The sequence below is a fragment of the Pygocentrus nattereri genome, chromosome 27 (assembly GCF_015220715.1).
Source record: "Pygocentrus nattereri isolate fPygNat1 chromosome 27, fPygNat1.pri, whole genome shotgun sequence".
Taxonomy (NCBI): domain Eukaryota; kingdom Metazoa; phylum Chordata; class Actinopteri; order Characiformes; family Serrasalmidae; genus Pygocentrus; species Pygocentrus nattereri.
Genome location: NC_051237.1, coordinates 17,181,418 through 17,198,526, shown reverse-complemented (window position 1 = coordinate 17,198,526; position 17,109 = coordinate 17,181,418). Strand labels below are relative to the sequence as shown.

Genomic DNA, 17,109 nt, shown 5'->3' with positions numbered 1-17,109 from the left:
TTAAGACAAAATCACATGAATGGCAGAGCTATGAGTGACCTATTGGTTCACTTCCAACACCGAATGATCAGAAAAAAGACATTTTTTCATTTTTCAAAATGAAAAAGTTTTGAAAAGTTTTTGTTTCTTTGTTTGTGATGGTGTTCTACGCTTCCAGGGAGGAAACAGGTACTAAATGTCACTGTGGTGGTAAAATAAGAATAATCCTGGATTATTATTTAGTACGTTTTATTTGGGCATCGTGGCGCGTTGGGTAGCGATGTTGCCTCACAGCGAGGAGGGCCTGGGTTCGATTCCCTGGCCAGGTGACCGGGGTCCTTTCTGTGTGGAGTTTGCATGTTCTCCCCGTGTCTGCGTGGGTTTCCTCCTACAGTCCAAAGACATGCAGTCAGGCTGATTGGTCATGCTAAATTACCCCTGGATGTGTGAGTGACTGTCTCTCTGTGTCTGTCTGCCCTGCAATGGACTGGCAACCTGTCCAGGGTGTATACTGCCTTTCGCCCGATGACCGCTGGGATAGGCTCCAGCACCCCCCCTGATGGAGAAGGAGCTTGGATAATGGATGGAAGGACTAGTTTGATTTATCCTAAATAAATACTTTGAATGAATGATTCTTTCAATTGAGAATTCTTTCTTTTTGAGTTGAATAAAACTAGTTTAGTTGCTTGTTACCAAATGAAGTATTTTTTTAAAGTAAATCTAACAAGCCACTTTCACAGTGTAACAACCAAACAGCTATTAAACCCCAGGTCCTAATAGCTTTCAGAAACAATGTTTTTATAATTTTTTTTCAATGATAAAAAAAAAATCAAGCAAAAAAATCTAAACTCACAGTCAACCTCTACAAACCTGTGGCCCTACAAAGTTAATCCAGCTCTCAAATACAGTGTAATACTGTAAAGAGCCTGGAATCATTTACCTTAAAATGATTTCCTTCTTAAAATCTTCTATTTACATATTAGATCCAATTTATGGAGCCCCACTGGTGACATGCTGTATGAATAAAAATAATGCATGGCCACATCTTATTAACATGTGGGAACAGGATTGTAATGTGTGGCCACGACTTAGAAAGGCATGGAAATAAGATGATTAAGTCATGGCCATGACTTAGTAAGGCATGGGAATGAGATCATGGCTTACTATGTTATGGCCACGCATAAGGAACTGGCTCCCATGCTTTACTAAGGCGTGGCTACGACTAAGGCATGGCCATGCATTATTTTTATTTATGCAGGATGTCACAAGCAGGGCACTGTACCAATTCCTACAAGTCTACTCAAAGAAATTTTGCCAGAAATGAGCAAGCCTCTCGTATCAGTAATAAACTCCTCTCTTAGCCTTAGCTAAGCAAGCAGTAATTAGATCTCTGAAACACAAACTGAAAGAATTATAGACTTTTATAGACTTATAAATTATAGACTTATCTCAAATCTTCCCTTTAAATCAATGTTTTTGGAAAAAGCTGTGGCACAGCACCTATTACTTACATTATATATGCTAACACTACCCCTGGTACCATAATCAGTAAACACGGGATCGATTGCCATTTCTATGCTGATGACACACAATTGTATACATGGACCAAACCAAATGATAAACTTCAACTTAATAAGACTGAGGACTGTATGAAAGGCATAAAAGACTGGATGTCAAGTAACTTCTTCCTACAAAACAGAGGTTCTTCTTTTTGCTCTAAAAGCTGCTAGAAACAAACTGTCCAATTTAATGCTTAAACTTTAAATAGTTTCTCAGTTGCATCAGGTACAGGTAAAAAACCTTGTCACGATCGATCCCGATCTGTGCTTCAATGCACATATAACCAATATTACTAAAATAGCTTTCCTCCATCTTTACAATGTTACCAAACGAAGAAATGCAATGTCTCTACAGGATGCAGACAAGCAAGTCCATGCATTTATTACCTCAAGGCTTGATTACTGTAATGCCATGCTGTCTGGATGTTCCAGCAAAAGCCTCAACAAGCTTCAATTAGTCTAGAATGCTGCACCCACAAGAACTAGAAAGTTAGACAATATCAGCCCAGTTTTATCAAACCTATACTCGTCAGTTCAATTCAATACTGAGTACAAAATTCTTTAACTGACACATCATCATATCATGAACCACTACGCTTACTTAAATTGCAAGGTGCTGGCTTACTATTGGTACCTAGAATTATTGAAGTTGCATCAGTGGGTAGAGCCTTCTCATACAAAGCTCCCCAGTTTTGGAACAATCTTCCAATCATTATTCAGGACTCAGACACAGCTGCAGTCTTTAAGTCGTGGTTAAATAGTTCTTCTGTTAGATTAAGGGTGCAGATCTGGGGGTTCATGGACATTGAATATAATGGTAAACTGGGAGTGTTGGTGCTGTTGTCCCTCTGCTCTCATGCTTTCACTCAAATTTGTTGAGGATGGAGTGAAGAGTCACTGACATCTCAGGAAGCCCTCATGTTGTTTACCTTCTGGCTCTTCCTTTTAGTTATGCTGTAATACATAGACCTGCCGGAGTCTCTGCTGCTCTCTGTTAAAACTGTATACTGTAATCAGTCTCTCTTATCAGACCTTGCTGCCTGAGTGCTTCTTTGCTGAGCTGAACAACTGACTGTCCTCTGCAGTCTGTTGCTGTTGCTTTATCTGCCTTGATCAGGTGCTCACTGCTCACCAGCCTTCTGGACTCATTTGACCACCATGGAGCTTCTCGCTGTACAATGCTGTGCAAACATTACCTACACACCACTGATCCTCCTGATAATACTACATGATGCAGTGCCTTATAAGGCACCCTTACTATGGTTTAAAGTTGATGTTTCCTATGGGTGCCCCTCCAGTGGAAAGGGGTGCTGCAATGAAGTACCATATATGCCACCTCTGCATGACAATGTCCCAAAAAGTTTCCATGTTTCCCAAAGTGGAAGCCGCCAAAATATTGACAAAATTCTGAATCTACTTCTCAAACTGCTTACACTGCATTTTGATGTAACCTGTGCACTTTCGCTGTTTTTCATTTTTCAATATGCCCTTTAAGTTAGGTCACTATGTTAGGTTAAGTGTATTTAAAAGAAAATGAGAGTAAATCGTTGCCAACGATGACACAAAAAAGTTAAATAAAAAATATTCAATCCTATTATTAAAATGTTTTCAATCGTACCCCCTCTAGAATGTTCAGATGTCTGAGTGTTTATGAAATAAAAATAAATAATGTAGGTTTTTATCCTTTAACTTTTAAAGGTTCAAAGTTCCCTGCATGTTTTATTATAGAGCTTTTCATCTGCTTTGCCTAATCTTAATCAAGGATGAAGACATCACATATGATGCATCAAAGCGTTTTGCGTTGGTGGGGCCCTATGTCCTGAAGCAGACACTTTAGAAAAATGGAGCAGGGTTTGTCATCGGTTGGCAATTATGAGGGTATCTGTACTTTGTAACTTATGATATTTTTTTTCATGATGCACTCTGTTGTGACTAGGCTTTGCACATTCATAATGGTTCCTCTTTAAGCAGACTTTACCTTTGGTTTCATATTGCAATAAAAAGCAAATGAATCATCTTGATATTGATTTATCGAGTGACTTTATTCAGACATGGTTGTATCGAAGAATCGAAGAACAACAGCGCCAGTCGACCTGTCTCTTCCCATTGATCGTTTAGCGGTATTTCTCAGCCAGACACCAGGCCAAGTTCTGCAGGAACTTGTCTAGAGACACATGAACTTCAGGAGTGAAGTCAGCAGGGAACAGCATGGCTGTGACCACAATGATGTTATGAGCCAGGATCTGAGATTGAAAAGAAATGAGAAAAACACATTTTTAAAACCGTCTTCGACCTCCAAATCTTTCAACAACTGTCACTTGAGTCAGATGCCGCGATCTCAGAAATAAAGGTCGAAACTGTCATTGAAGGAAAATAGCCCTCTTGTCACCGGGGTGATACCCTCAAAGGTATATTTCAGTACCTTTAAAATGTTCCATAATCTATTTAAAATATGTTTTCCAAGTTGTGTTGACACACACCCTGTCTCCTCTGCAGGCTTTTATTGTTCAGTGTTAAAACAATAAGTTCTGATAAGGTACATAAACTTTTCCACAGGGAAAAACTTATTTAGAGTACACAATTGGGCCATTAAACCGCTGCTTTAACTTTAAGGGTAAATTTACATTGTTTGTACCTTGATGAACGAAATATGAACACCCACTGCAGCTTTATTTCTAATAATGCACTCGGAAAAAACGTTTTGGATGTACATCGGTTTATTGAGATTTAGCTTTAATAAAAACACATTAAAGATAGGAGTATGATTTAATATTAAGAGCGTGATCGTAACACTGGACAGTGATTGATAATTTCTCCTTGATGGTTATTTACATATTCAAGGAAGTCATGCTCATTTGAAAGTAGACCTACCTTGAAGTTAGCAGGGTCCACTCTCAGCTTGTAAGCATGCAGTTCACTGAGCTGGGACAGAGCGGCAGGAAGGTCATCAATTTTGGACACTGCATCACTGACAGCCCCCATGATGGTCTTTCCATGCTTCTTCACTTGAGCGGATCCAGGGCTCAGGTCAGACCAGTGGGAGAAGTAAGTCTTGGTCTGGGGGTACACGACGAGCATCCTGATGGAGAGAATATGGATTGGACTTGAACAAAGAGGCAAAAAATGTACATCACAAAACCAGTTAAATTCAACTAAATTCATATGACTGTATGTAAAGCTCCTTAGTAACAAAGTGTCCTTGTCTATAAATAAAAAGCATCGACTTCAATTCTCACTTCTGTAAAATTCTCTTTTGGTTTTTTTTTAGTCAACTCCAGATATACAGAATCGAATTACCTGCCCAAAGCTTCAGCTCCGATCTCATCGACCTTGGAGGAGATTTTGCCCCAAAGGGCTTTCACCACAGACATGTCCTTAGCAGTGAGACTCATTGCTGCGTCTTCTTCTCAATTCAGGATGAATTCAGAAAAAAGCTCCTGGTGAACTCGATATTTTTGGCCGCCTTTATATCAAAACTAGAAACGGACCCACCCAAACATTTTATCCAAACCACACCTCCGGGCTTCACCCAGCCTAATCAAAACTGTGCCAGGTTTTAGTCTGGTATACCCCAGATAACAAAAAACATTTTCCTCCAAAAGTCCCTACCGGGACAAGACCCTGGGTTTGTCCTAGCACCCGCTGGAACGACTTTTTCTCCAAGTTGGCCTGGAAGCGGCTTGGGGTCCCCAGGAATGAGCTGGAGGAAGTTGGACAGGGTCGTCTGGGATTCTCTGCTCTCTCAACTGCTACCGCGATCCTGTCTGGACTAGTGGTTAATGATAATGATGATGATGATGAAGTCCCTTTTACAGGGAAATCTGTATTAGCTTTTTTAAAGTGCCTGGTTTTAAAGCAAAGCCCATATTTAATTATGTTAAATGGTGGGTGTTAGGATATCGTTTGGGGTTCTCACATTCAGAGCTGTGTCTATCTTTTCTTTTTTTCACTAGTTTGATGTGTTTACCAAAGATAGTTTTGCTCTTTTAATGCACTTTAATCGTTGAAATGCATTTTGCATGAAACAATGTATTTGAAATGTGTCTCACATAAATACGAATATGCCCCTGAGGTATGGATCTGTGATTTATTGCTCTGAAATCATCTAATTATATAATATACAAGTGCTTGAATAGCCTACATGTCGCTGTTGTGGGAAGAAAACCTCGTATCTCCTAAATTAACTTTAAAGGAGAAAGAAAAAACTAAATGTAGTTTTAATGCAAGTCAATGGAACCAGACATGTTTCCATGTCATTTTGGGCCGTTTCTTTTGCTCCATTCGTCATGAAGTATGTAAAGGGCAACAGGTCCTTTGAAATTATGTCAAAAACTGAAAAATGACAAATATGGAGATACGAAGTTTTATGGGTCTACAGTGTGTTTGACTGAAATCTTTTATTTTTAACTTTAAATAGCCCACTAATAATATCCATTTCTATAAAAGCCAACGTCCCTGAGACTACCAAAATGTTTAACTGCAAAACAATGTAATCCCAATAAATAGTCCATTTCAACGACGTAGTTGCAGACATATTGCCGCGCATTTTAAAAATATAACAGCATTACTTTTACAGTCCTTATAATATCGCCAAGAATACATCTGCCAACAATTTTTGGATATAATGTTGTCCAGTCATGTATGGTCTTCGTCTGTAGAGAAATGAGCCAATCAGATTGTGCTCTGTCTGGAGGGCGGAGCCGTTCAACTTTAATAAATTGTGCCCGGTCTCTGCGCTGCGAAAGGATTTCTGTTAAACATCTTCAAGCAAGTTGGTGAAGAGATCCTAAACCGTCAGCATGGTTGAGTGGACAGATGCCGAGCGCAGCGCCATCACTGGCCTGTGGGGAAAGATCAGTGTCGATGAAATGGGACCACAGGCTCTAGCCAGGTAGCTCTCTATGTTTGTAATGGTATCTGCGTGTTTATTGACCTGTTCTGCAAGTGGATAAACCTTTAGAATGGAATTTCTGCTGCTGCTTCTTCTTCTTCTTCTTCTTCTTCTTCTTCATGCGCAGTTCTTCTCGATTTCAGGCTCCTGATCGTGTTTCCATGGACTCAGAGGCACTTCGCCTCCTTTGGTAACCTCTCCAGCCCCGCGGCTATCATGGGGAACCCTAAAGTGGCTGCTCACGGTAGGACCGTCATGGGTGGGCTGGAAAGAGCCATCAAGAACATGGACAACATCAAGGCCGCCTACGCCCAGCTCAGCAAGCTGCACTCTGAGAAACTTCACGTGGATCCCGACAACTTCAGGGTGGGTTTCTCTAGGACTCTGGGCTTTATATTATCTCACAACATCGTTCATAGTCTGATTTTTTATGTTTTTGTAATGAATTTACCTGAGCGCTCCATATTATTCATTTAAAAGTGTTAACATTCGCTCTCGGCTCTCGGGAATCATTTTTTGCAATTGTTTGTTTCTCCAGCTTCTTGCTGACTGCATCACCGTATGTGTGGCCATGAAGTTCGGACCCTCTGGCTTCACCGCTGATGTGCAGGAGGCTTGGCAGAAGTTCTTGGCTGTCGTTGTGTCTGCTCTGTCCAGACAGTACCACTAGTGTCGATCTCAGCGAACGAGACAAACAGCTTGAGACCAATTCAATGCACAAAGCTGTCGACAAAATGATTCGACTGAAAGCCAAATAAAATCATTTTCAGTGCACTAGTTTTTTATTAGTGTTGTTATATATTTCAGGATTCTGCATTGTTTATGTCAACCCTAGCTGCGTCACAGCCAGTAGTTCACATGTATTTGTTTTCAGAATGGGAATGCAGCCTTTGAGAATACGCATTCATTCATTTGAATTCAGTATTCAGAACAACGTTCAAAATGAACACCATCAATGTTTGTTTATTTCTTGGGCACGTCGAAACATATAAGACCAATCAATGGCTTTACTACAAACCGTGGAGTCCCTATTAAAGCCTTAACACACTTGTTATTTAGGAACGGTATAAACTAAGCAAAGAAAAGGTCTTCTGAGCCGCTTCTCCCTCTGGGTGGCGGGGGGTGCTGAAGCCTATCCCAGCGGTCATTGGGCGGAAGGTATGTGATACACATTGGACAGGTCGCCAGTCCATCGCACGGTACCAGTTATGGCTAATCTAAATGTTTTTGAAATTTAATAACTTACTCAAGCGATTAAACACCACAATCGCTCAGAGCAGCACCATAACCTAAATAAACTGAATCTGCAGAAAACTTCCCCGCGGACTGATATGCGGTTTATTTAAATCCCACGTTCCATTGCCCTTAAATTGTCTATTGAATAGATGTTTAATGTTTTGTCCTGAACAATGAACGAATTTAAAATGAAAATAAAAGTTGTCTCAAAAGTAAAAAGGTCAGAAAACCCATTCTCAAAAGTATAAAAAAGTAAAGAAAATTGACAAATATAGAATAAATATGAAATAATTCAGGCGTTCTTAACAAACATAATTTATTGTGTTAAATACTTTGGAATCATTACTTATGTCTTAATAATGTTAATGTTCATGGTTTATTAATGTTAATAATGTAAAATAAATCATTTTCACCAAAGTTTTACCAAAATAATTACAGCAAAAGAACAAAGAAAGTAGGAAAAGACAAGCAAAAAAATAATTAATAAGAAAGGGCAAGCATCTAGAAGAGGAAATGTTTATTACACGATGAAACATTTAATCTTGTAATTTCTACAATATAAACTGAACTGCTTTCCCTAATATTTCCACACACATTTTTAGATTTGTCCTTTCTTATTTTTTAAATATTGATTTGCAATAAGCCTAAAAAACAGAATATTAATGTGTAATTATCCTGCCTATCAAGTTTAACTAAATGTTTTTTCTAGTTTAGCATACCTTAAATAGAGTCTGTGTAGTGTTAAACAGAAACAGACATCAGCCTTTCAGGGACTTACAGGAATATTATTAGTCTCCCATAAGGAGAATATATATATATATATATATATATATATATATATATATATATATATATATATATATATATATATATATATATATATATATATATATATATATATATATATATATATATATATATACATAATCAAATATATTTCTGAAATATATTTTTCAGTAGTGTTCTGTGCAGTAACAGATGTAAACAGTAGTGTTCTGTGCCGTAACAGATGTAAACAGTAGTGTTCTGTGCAGTAACAGATGTAAACAGTAGTGTTCTGTGCCGTAACAGATGTAAACAGTAGCGTTCTGTGCAGTAACAGATGTAAACAGTAGCGTTCTGTGCAGTAACAGATGTAAACAGTAGTGTTCTGTGCAGTAACAGATGTAAACAGTAGTGTTCTGTGCCGTAACAGATGTAAACAGTAGTGTTCTGTGCAGTAACAGATGTAAACAGTAGCGTTCTGTGCAGTAACAGATGTAAACAGTAGCGTTCTGTGCAGTAACAGATGTAAACAGTAGTGTTCTGTGCAGTAACAGATGTAAACAGTAGCGTTCTGTGCAGTAACAGATCTAAACAGTAGCGTTCTGTGCAGTAACAGATCTAAACAGTAGTGTTCTGACAGCAGCAGTACAGTGGAGTGCAGTTATTAAGCGCAAGGTTGGCCAAAGTTGAACTGGTTCAGAATGGGAGGGTTGGAGAAGTAGTGAGAGATGTCTCCACCAGCCTGATGGCCTGTGAAAAGACACTGTTCATCAGTCTTGTAGTCCTGGACTTTACACTCCTGTAACATCTGCCTGAAGGTAGGAGTGTGGAGAAGGAGTGGAAGGAGAGGAAGGAGTGTCTATGCCAGGGGTGTGTACTGTCCCTGATTATGTTGTGGGCCCTCCTGATGTAGCTGGTGTGATAAATGTCCTGTAATGAGGGTAAGGCTGCTCCTGAGATGGTCCTGATTTGAGCACATGGCAGCCAATAATAAAAGTGAGCCTGATGTGGCTGCAGCCACTAGAGCAGCCACTTCTGCACGTCATCTGGCATGAAGATGTGGAACTCCTGCTGTCATATCGTGCTATAGCGCTGTTAGCTCAGTGCAAACCTCCTTGGTTGTGCGAAGTGCACCCCAGAGCGTCTCCGCAACGGCACTGCAGTCCTGATTTCTTCAGAGACGCGAGATGCAGAGAGGAGAACGTTGCACCCATTCCAGGGAATTCAGTTCCTCTGTTTTTCCTCCTCAGGTCGCGGGACTTAGACAGGCTTAGTTCGTCCATCTTCGTACTGTTCTCAGCTAGAAATCTATTGTTCTAAAAATGTTCTGAGAATGTTACGCATCATGAAATAATAGTGACAATAACGAAACATCTTCTGAATGTTTTAGGTAAAAACATGATGTCTCAATCAACATGTAAACGTATAGCAATATTACTTAAAATGATAAATATCCTTGAAAGGTCCTTTAGGAACATTAGCCTTTATTTAAAGTTTTCTTTAAACGTTATTAGAACTTCTAAGTAACATTATTAAATATTTCTATGCAATGACGTAATTACGCTGTTATTTCAAAGAGCACAACCCTCAACGTGCAGACTTTAGGTGTATTTATGCAGTATTTCTGTGATTTTAATACATTCTTGAGATGTTTTTAAACGATGAAAATGTGTAATTCTAAACTGTGGCTGTAAAGTTACACAGAATATTTACGGGAAAAGCTGTAATTGTACAGTAGTCCACTGTACAGAATTTTGCTGTAAATTTACAGGACCTGTTTGGCATTTTTGCTGCCAGACATATTACCGTTTTTCACCTTAGTTTAAAGGAGTACTTTAAAGTATAAATGTGTCATCTACTGAGGCTTTAAAATACAACCTGGGCAAAGTTTCTAATGCTAGCTTTCTCTATTTTCAACTGTAACAGCGAGTCGCTTGTAATTTAATTACTAGATTTATTAATTTAATTACTCTGATACTAACAAATCAGAGCCGGGCCGGGGGCGGGGCAAATGACCGGGCCCTTTATACCCTTTATTATTTAATAAAGCTCATCATAACATCATTTTACAACATACACATGCGGGGCTTCCAAGCTTCGCTTATCGGCGATCCAAATATCGGCGATCCACTTGACGTTCGGACGTATACTGTGCTCATCTGGATACAGTCAGGAGAGGGCCCGCCTTCTCCAGCTCTCTTCGGACTTGATAGAGGCCCGGCTACTTCAAATCTTATCCTCTCCCCCATCCGGGCCCCCTCTAGGCACGGGCGTGCCGTTCTCCCAGCCCCCCCCCCCCCCCACCCCCCCGAAGCCCCGCCCCTGTCTATGTATAGAGAGCGACATTCTGTTGTTCTGACTCCAGTGATTTGTTTATCGTATGCGTGCCCCAGGGTCAGTCTTGCTAAGCTGTGTAAACGCATTGCAAACATTTGGAAGTTTAGTTGCTGTTTTAAATAAAATGCATTACATGGCAGAGGAATGAGTCTTTTATTATTGTATACTACCCATAAGTGCACCTATGGTTTAGGCCCTATACTGTATTTAAGCTGGAGCGCTTGCACGATTATTAAAACATGCTAACAATTGTTTACTCTGGCCAAGGAAGCTTGGGAAATGAAATCAAGACGGGAATGCCAGACTGCACAACGGCTATTATTTCTTACTTCGCTGGTTTAGAGTTTCCATCCTAAATGCTCTTGGGTCAGAGATGAAAAATAGGCGCAGAATTTAGGGTCTGATTGAGCTTTTGCTCCTGAGGCATTCCTCGTGGCGTGAACTGCTCTTAGGCGGTTTTAAACCATGCGTGGCAAGTGCAGAAAGATCACTGTAAATCGAAAATTGAAATGTATTGTATTCGTTCTGCTTGAATACAGATCACCGCCGATCGGATTTCCAAGAGTCAGTCCCGTCACTACATACCAGCGTATGTTAGTGTAGGTAGAGACCTCCACCCTGCCTCCCTCTATGCCCCTGAGGTCATCACAGATTATGGGAATGCGTAATTTTCATCTTTTTACTGCATCAAAAGTATAATTGAACACTTTAAAAACAAATATATCCAGTTTTTCTTTTAATGTAACATTCTGTCCTGCACCGTGACTGAAAACCAGCCATGCAGCGAGCAAATAGAAAAACATTCTGCTGAGAAATGACACAACTAGTGAGATGCGTTTAGAATGGTTTTATTCGTTTATTGGAGTAATCCTGTTCTGTCAACAGCTTTATGCAGTGAATTGGTCTTTAGCTGTTGGTTGAGAGTTACACTAGTGGTACTGCCTCCTCAGAGCAGCCACAACAACACACAGGAACTTCTGCCAAGCCTCCTGCACATCAGCGGTGAAGACAGAGGGTCCGAACTTCATGGCCACACATACGGTGATGCAGTCAGCAAGAAGCTGGAGAAACAGATAAATAAGCACATGGGATTTACACGGGCAGAAATCGTCTAATTCATCACTGAAATAAATGCTTTTAGGCTTTGTGAGGCAACGTAGAAGCACGGGAAATTACCACGAAGTTGTCGGGATCCACGTGCAGTTTCTCAGAGTGCAGCTTGCTGAGCTGGGCGTAGGTGGCCTTGATGTTGTCCAGGTTCTTCACGGCTCTGTCCAGCCCACCCATGACGGTCTTACCGTGAGCAGCCACTTTAGGGTTCCCCATGATAGCCGCGGGGCTGGAGAGGTTACCAAAGGAAGCGAAGTGCCTCTGAGTCCATGGAAACACGATCAGGAGCCTGAAATCGAGAAGAATGAAGAATACAGAGGCAGACATTGAGTTCTGCAGTAATAACCACTTACAGAACAGGTCAATAAACATGTAGATACCATTACAAACATAGAGAGCTACCTGGCTAGAGCCTGTGGTCCCATTTCATCGACACTGATCTTTCCCCACAGGCCAGCGATGGCGCTGCGCTCGGCATCTGTCCACTCAACCATGCTGACGGTTTAGGGTCTGTTCACTTACTTGCTTGAAGGCATGCAGTATAAATCCCTTGCTCAGTACAGAGACCAGGCACAATTTATTGAAGTCCAACGTCTCCGCCCTCCGGACAGAGCACGATTTGATTGGCTCATTTCTTCCTGGCCGACGAGAATACGTGACTGGAGAGCAGTGATCGGATTAATTCCAAATTTTGTTGGCAAATATGTTCATGTTCTTATCGGGGTTTTATTTTTTGAATATGGTTAAGCATTGAAAATCTACAGGTTATATAAGATAGAACAGCTGCGAATGAACGCACCAAACGCTTTAAAATAACACAAAATTGCATCATGGCTTCATATTTTGACTTTTTGCTAAAACGTGTTTAAGTATCTTGCGAAGTACTTCATTTTACACAGTGTCCAGAATATGAATACGTTAAGCAATCAAAAAGCACGAGGGATGCAAAATGATAAAATATGAGAAAATGACTAAATCAAACTCCCTTCAGACAAAGCAGATAGGCAAACTGTACGGCACTTGCGTTTAAAGCAGCAAATACGGGGAGCATTTCTGAAAACAGTGATGGAAGAGCAAGTGGCGAGTGGACACAGCTCTACATGTAAAAACAACCATGTAAAAAAAAACCTAAAGGGTTCTGCTAGTGTTCGACGTCATGTTTGTAACACTAGAAGAACCTTTGTGCTGCTTTGTAGAACCATTTCCAAAAGGGGTCTATATAGAACCATTTACAACACATTCTTCATCAGTCTGACGAACAATTTCACCATGTACAGAACCGTTTTAGCACGCTTTTAGGGTCCATGGTTCTAGATAGAACTGAGGTCTTTACTAAATGTGCATTTATTTCCACTTGTGTTTTATAGTGAGAGGCACTACATTTCACATGTGCATATGTCAGTACGTAAAATGTAATTGAGGGCAGTATGAGGTCAATTGCTAACAGAGACGTTACCCCAACTTGTAATACGCGAAAGAAAAAAATAATAATTTCCGTTATCTGAATCATACCAAAGTAAAAAACTGGCGCGGTTTTGATTAAGCTGGGTGGAGATCGGCTGTAACGTGCGTCAGAGGTGTGGTTTGGACTGGAAGCCTGGGTGGGTCCGTTATTGGTTTAATATAAAAGTGGTGAAAATTTTCATAAACCACCAGGATCTTATTTCTGAACAAATCCTGAGTTGAGAAGAAGAAGACGCAGCGATGAGTCTCACTGCTAAGGACATGTCTGTGGTGAAGGGCCTTTGGGCCAAAATCTCCTCCAGGGCCGATGAGATCGGAGCTGAAGCCTTTGGCAGGTAAGTCGATTCCGTGTATTTTAGCGTTGCTGTTCACCGAAACATACCTGGGCACAGGCAATTAACTTTTACACACGGTTAAAGAAGCACATCGTCTGGCTCTATATTCTTCGTTAAACATAATTTAAGTTACAGTATTTAACGTCCAGATAAATTTAACCGAGCTGCTCTTGTAGGCTCAGTTTTTGTGAGTTGCACGGCTAAGCTGTACTTTCTCCATCAGGATGCTCACCGTGTACCCCCAGACCAAGACCTACTTCTCCCACTGGGCTGACCTGAGCCCTGGATCCGCTCCAGTGAAGAAGCATGGAAAGACCATCATGGGCGCCGTTGCTGATGCAGTGTCCAAAATTGACGACCTTCCTGCCGCTCTGTCCCAGCTCAGCGAACTGCACGCTTCCAAGCTGAGAGTGGACCCTGCTAACTTCAAGGTAGGTCTAATTCAAAATACCCGTGATTGAGATAAACAGTTCAAATATTCAAATTACAGTTAAACAGACATCACGTTCTCTATCATGTTATATTTCTTTAATTATTTTAACATTATGTTTATTTAAACGTTTTATTTAACATTTTGTCTCTTTAATCTCAGATCCTGGCGCACAACATCATTGTGGTCGTGGCCATGCTGTTCCCTGCTGACTTCACTCCTGAAGTTCATGTGTCTCTAGACAAGTTCCTGCAGAACCTGGCCTGGTGTCTGGCTGAGAGGTACCGCTAAACTACCAATGGGAAAAGACCGTCGACTGACGCTGTTTTTCTCTGACAGAGCCATACCTTAATAAAATCACTCGGTGAAATAATCTCGAGATGCGTCAGTTGTTTGTTTTTATGTTAAAATATAAGGTTGAGAGGTTTAAAAGACAATAGTTGAACTAAGGTGTCAAAGTTATCCCACAACTAAAAAGTCAGGAAAGCAGTCCTGAGGAATTTCCTTGAGGAAAGATTTTGAGAAACGTTTTTCAAAATTCTGTCCAAAGTGCCAGTTGTTAAAAATGAGTTTATCCTTTGTAAAATACAGAAAACCTTTTGAGGGAAATGCATAATACTCACACTGTCTTACGTGAAGGTTCCTCCAAATCACTCGGGGTGATTATGTCTACACTACAAATATCATCATAGAGATCTTGTGCCTTAAGACAGTGCAGTTGAGACCAAAGAGTGGTCCATTACAAAAAGAGCTGTGGTATGAGTGTGGTGTTCCTGTGGTACTGCCAAACTGAACATTACAACAGAGGATTACCAGGATTACCACAGCACTGCCTGATGTAGAACATAACAAGAATATAACAAGTATGTCCTCAAGTAACAGCCTGCTGCTCATTTGCATAAAACATGCCTTAATTAAAACAAGGTTGTTCTTTGATGTATTTTCAAATGTACAATTGTAACCAGAGACAACAAGCTAGGAACCAAGATGAAACAACTTTGCACTATAAGGAAATAAATGTACTTAACAGCTAATCTGGGTACTTTAGAGATCGCATACAACCAAAACTTAATGCAAAATAAGCACTTAGTTTACTCTCTTCAACGTCTACACTTCTATTTATTTTCATAAGCAGACCAGGGCTGCCCAAAGTTAAACCATTTACTTTGGCCCAACAGAAAGAGAACAAACTCTTTTATATTCTATGTTACTACCAAAATTATTATCTCCACGTATTTGGAAAACACAAACAACAATAAACAAAGGTATTTGAGTAGTAATATAAAGACCTAAAATATTTCACCACGTAAAATTACATAATAAACAGATTTTTGTTCAAACGTTCAACTTCATACTTTGACTTTAATGTATTGGTCTTTGGTCTCAACTGCACTATCACTAACTGCACAAGATCTCTATGTGATCTCATAGTGACCACCCAGCCTCACATCTGTACAGCTGTCTCATCCCAGCAGCGCACTGCAAACACAGTGACCACCCAGCCTCACATCTGTACAGCTGTCTCATCCCAGCAGCGCACTGTAAACACAGTGACTGCCCAGCCTCACATCTGTACAGCTGTCTCATCCCAGCAGTGCACTGCAAACACAGTGACCACCCAGCCTCACATCTGTACAGCTGCCTCATCCCAGCAGCGCACTGCAAACACAGTGACTGCCCAGCCTCACATCTGTACAGCTGTCTCATCCCAGCAGTGCACTGTAAACACAGTGACTGCCCAGCTTCACATCTGTACAGCTGTCTCATCCCAGCAGCGCACTGTAAAATTAGTGACCGCCCAGCCTCACATCTGTACAGCTGTCTCATCCCAGCAGCGGACTGCAAACACAGTGACTGCCCAGCTTCACATCTGTACCGCTGTCTCATCCCAGCAGCGCACTGTAAACATAGTGACCGCCCAGCCTCACATCTGTACATCTGTCTCATCCCAGCAGCGGACTGTAAACACAGTGACTGCCCAGCTTCACATCTGTACAACTGTCATAAGATTTGGAGGATGGACAGGTGAGATGCTACACTAGTGTGCAGCAGAATCAGTCAGTTGAAGAATTTAGGTAGCTGGAACAAATGAAAGGCTGCCTCAGAATTAAATCTAAGATTGATCACAGCACAGCAAGGTTAGCGCACTGAGAAACACAATAATGAATCTAAACATAGTCCATCAGTTTGTGTAGTTCAGAGAGGGGTAGTAATATTTTTAATTTGCTCATTGACATTTACTCTAGTAACGTTCTGGTGGATTTGTACTTTCCAGAGTATTTTTAAAATATATCATTTGCGCTCTATATTAATAATCTACGTTTTACTCGGTTACATTTTAGTGAGTAATATATAATCACCTTGTCTGCCCTGCGATGGACTGGCGGCCCATCCAGGGTGTATCCTGCCTTCCGCCCGAAGACTGCTGGGATAGGCTCCAGCACCCCCCGCGACCCTGACGGAGAAGCGGCTTAGAAAATGGATGGATGGATGGATGGATGGATATAATCACCTTTGTTTTGTGTTTAAGTTCATTGTTATGCTTGGCTGTTGTTATTGTTTTGCTGCATTTACCTCATGCATCCGTGTTGTTTCAGATGTTTCTATATATATATTTCATGAAGTACTTATGGTAATACAGAAAAGCAGAATGTTTAGGTAAAGCTGGGTTACAGTACTCAATCTTAATCTAATCTAAGCACTTAGTCTGCGCTTTATTCATTCAATTTATCAATGTTATTTGCCACTACAGCTGTGTTCTAAATATAGATATGGCAATATCACCAACACTGTATTAAAATTTTCAATTGACTTTTTCATGGTTTACTTCTTCAAGTCTCAGAACGCTACAATTTATAGCATACAGCATGTGGTAAACATGCTGTAATAGAGTTTAGGTCTTATTAATAATCATTACATGTAATAATTCTCTGTGAGAGAGATTAGAGGCATTGAACTCTTCAAATGTCTGGTTCTTGTCACTGCCACTGTGAACAACTCTGA

The 17,109-nt window shown here is 40.5% G+C and overlaps 4 protein-coding genes across 4 annotated transcripts; 2 read left to right on the top strand and 2 right to left on the bottom strand.

Annotated features, from left to right (window-relative positions):
- Positions 1–3,559: 3,559 nt before the first annotated feature.
- Positions 3,560–4,997, bottom strand: LOC108440224 (hemoglobin subunit alpha-like). Its single transcript, XM_017718994.2, has 3 exons — positions 4,836–4,997; positions 4,410–4,617; positions 3,560–3,781 (listed from the first exon to the last, which is right to left on the bottom strand). The coding sequence occupies exons 1-3, from the start codon at positions 4,928–4,930 to the stop codon at positions 3,653–3,655; spliced, it is 432 nt and encodes a 143-aa protein (XP_017574483.1). The 5' UTR covers positions 4,931–4,997; the 3' UTR covers positions 3,560–3,652.
- A 1,265-nt stretch (positions 4,998–6,262) lies between these two features.
- hbba1 (hemoglobin, beta adult 1) lies at positions 6,263–7,206 on the top strand. Its single transcript, XM_017718993.2, has 3 exons — positions 6,263–6,429; positions 6,573–6,795; positions 6,968–7,206. The coding sequence occupies exons 1-3, from the start codon at positions 6,338–6,340 to the stop codon at positions 7,097–7,099; spliced, it is 447 nt and encodes a 148-aa protein (XP_017574482.1). The 5' UTR covers positions 6,263–6,337; the 3' UTR covers positions 7,100–7,206.
- Positions 7,207–11,599: 4,393 nt separating this feature from the next.
- Positions 11,600–12,440, bottom strand: LOC108440225 (hemoglobin subunit beta-like). The gene is made up of 3 exons (XM_017718995.2): positions 12,280–12,440; positions 11,944–12,166; positions 11,600–11,828 (listed from the first exon to the last, which is right to left on the bottom strand). The coding sequence occupies exons 1-3, from the start codon at positions 12,369–12,371 to the stop codon at positions 11,697–11,699; spliced, it is 447 nt and encodes a 148-aa protein (XP_017574484.1). The 5' UTR covers positions 12,372–12,440; the 3' UTR covers positions 11,600–11,696.
- A 1,074-nt stretch (positions 12,441–13,514) lies between these two features.
- On the top strand, positions 13,515–14,485 carry LOC108440226 (hemoglobin subunit alpha-like). The gene is made up of 3 exons (XM_017718996.2): positions 13,515–13,676; positions 13,900–14,107; positions 14,269–14,485. The coding sequence occupies exons 1-3, from the start codon at positions 13,582–13,584 to the stop codon at positions 14,395–14,397; spliced, it is 432 nt and encodes a 143-aa protein (XP_017574485.1). The 5' UTR covers positions 13,515–13,581; the 3' UTR covers positions 14,398–14,485.
- The last annotated feature ends 2,624 nt before the right edge of the window (positions 14,486–17,109 follow it).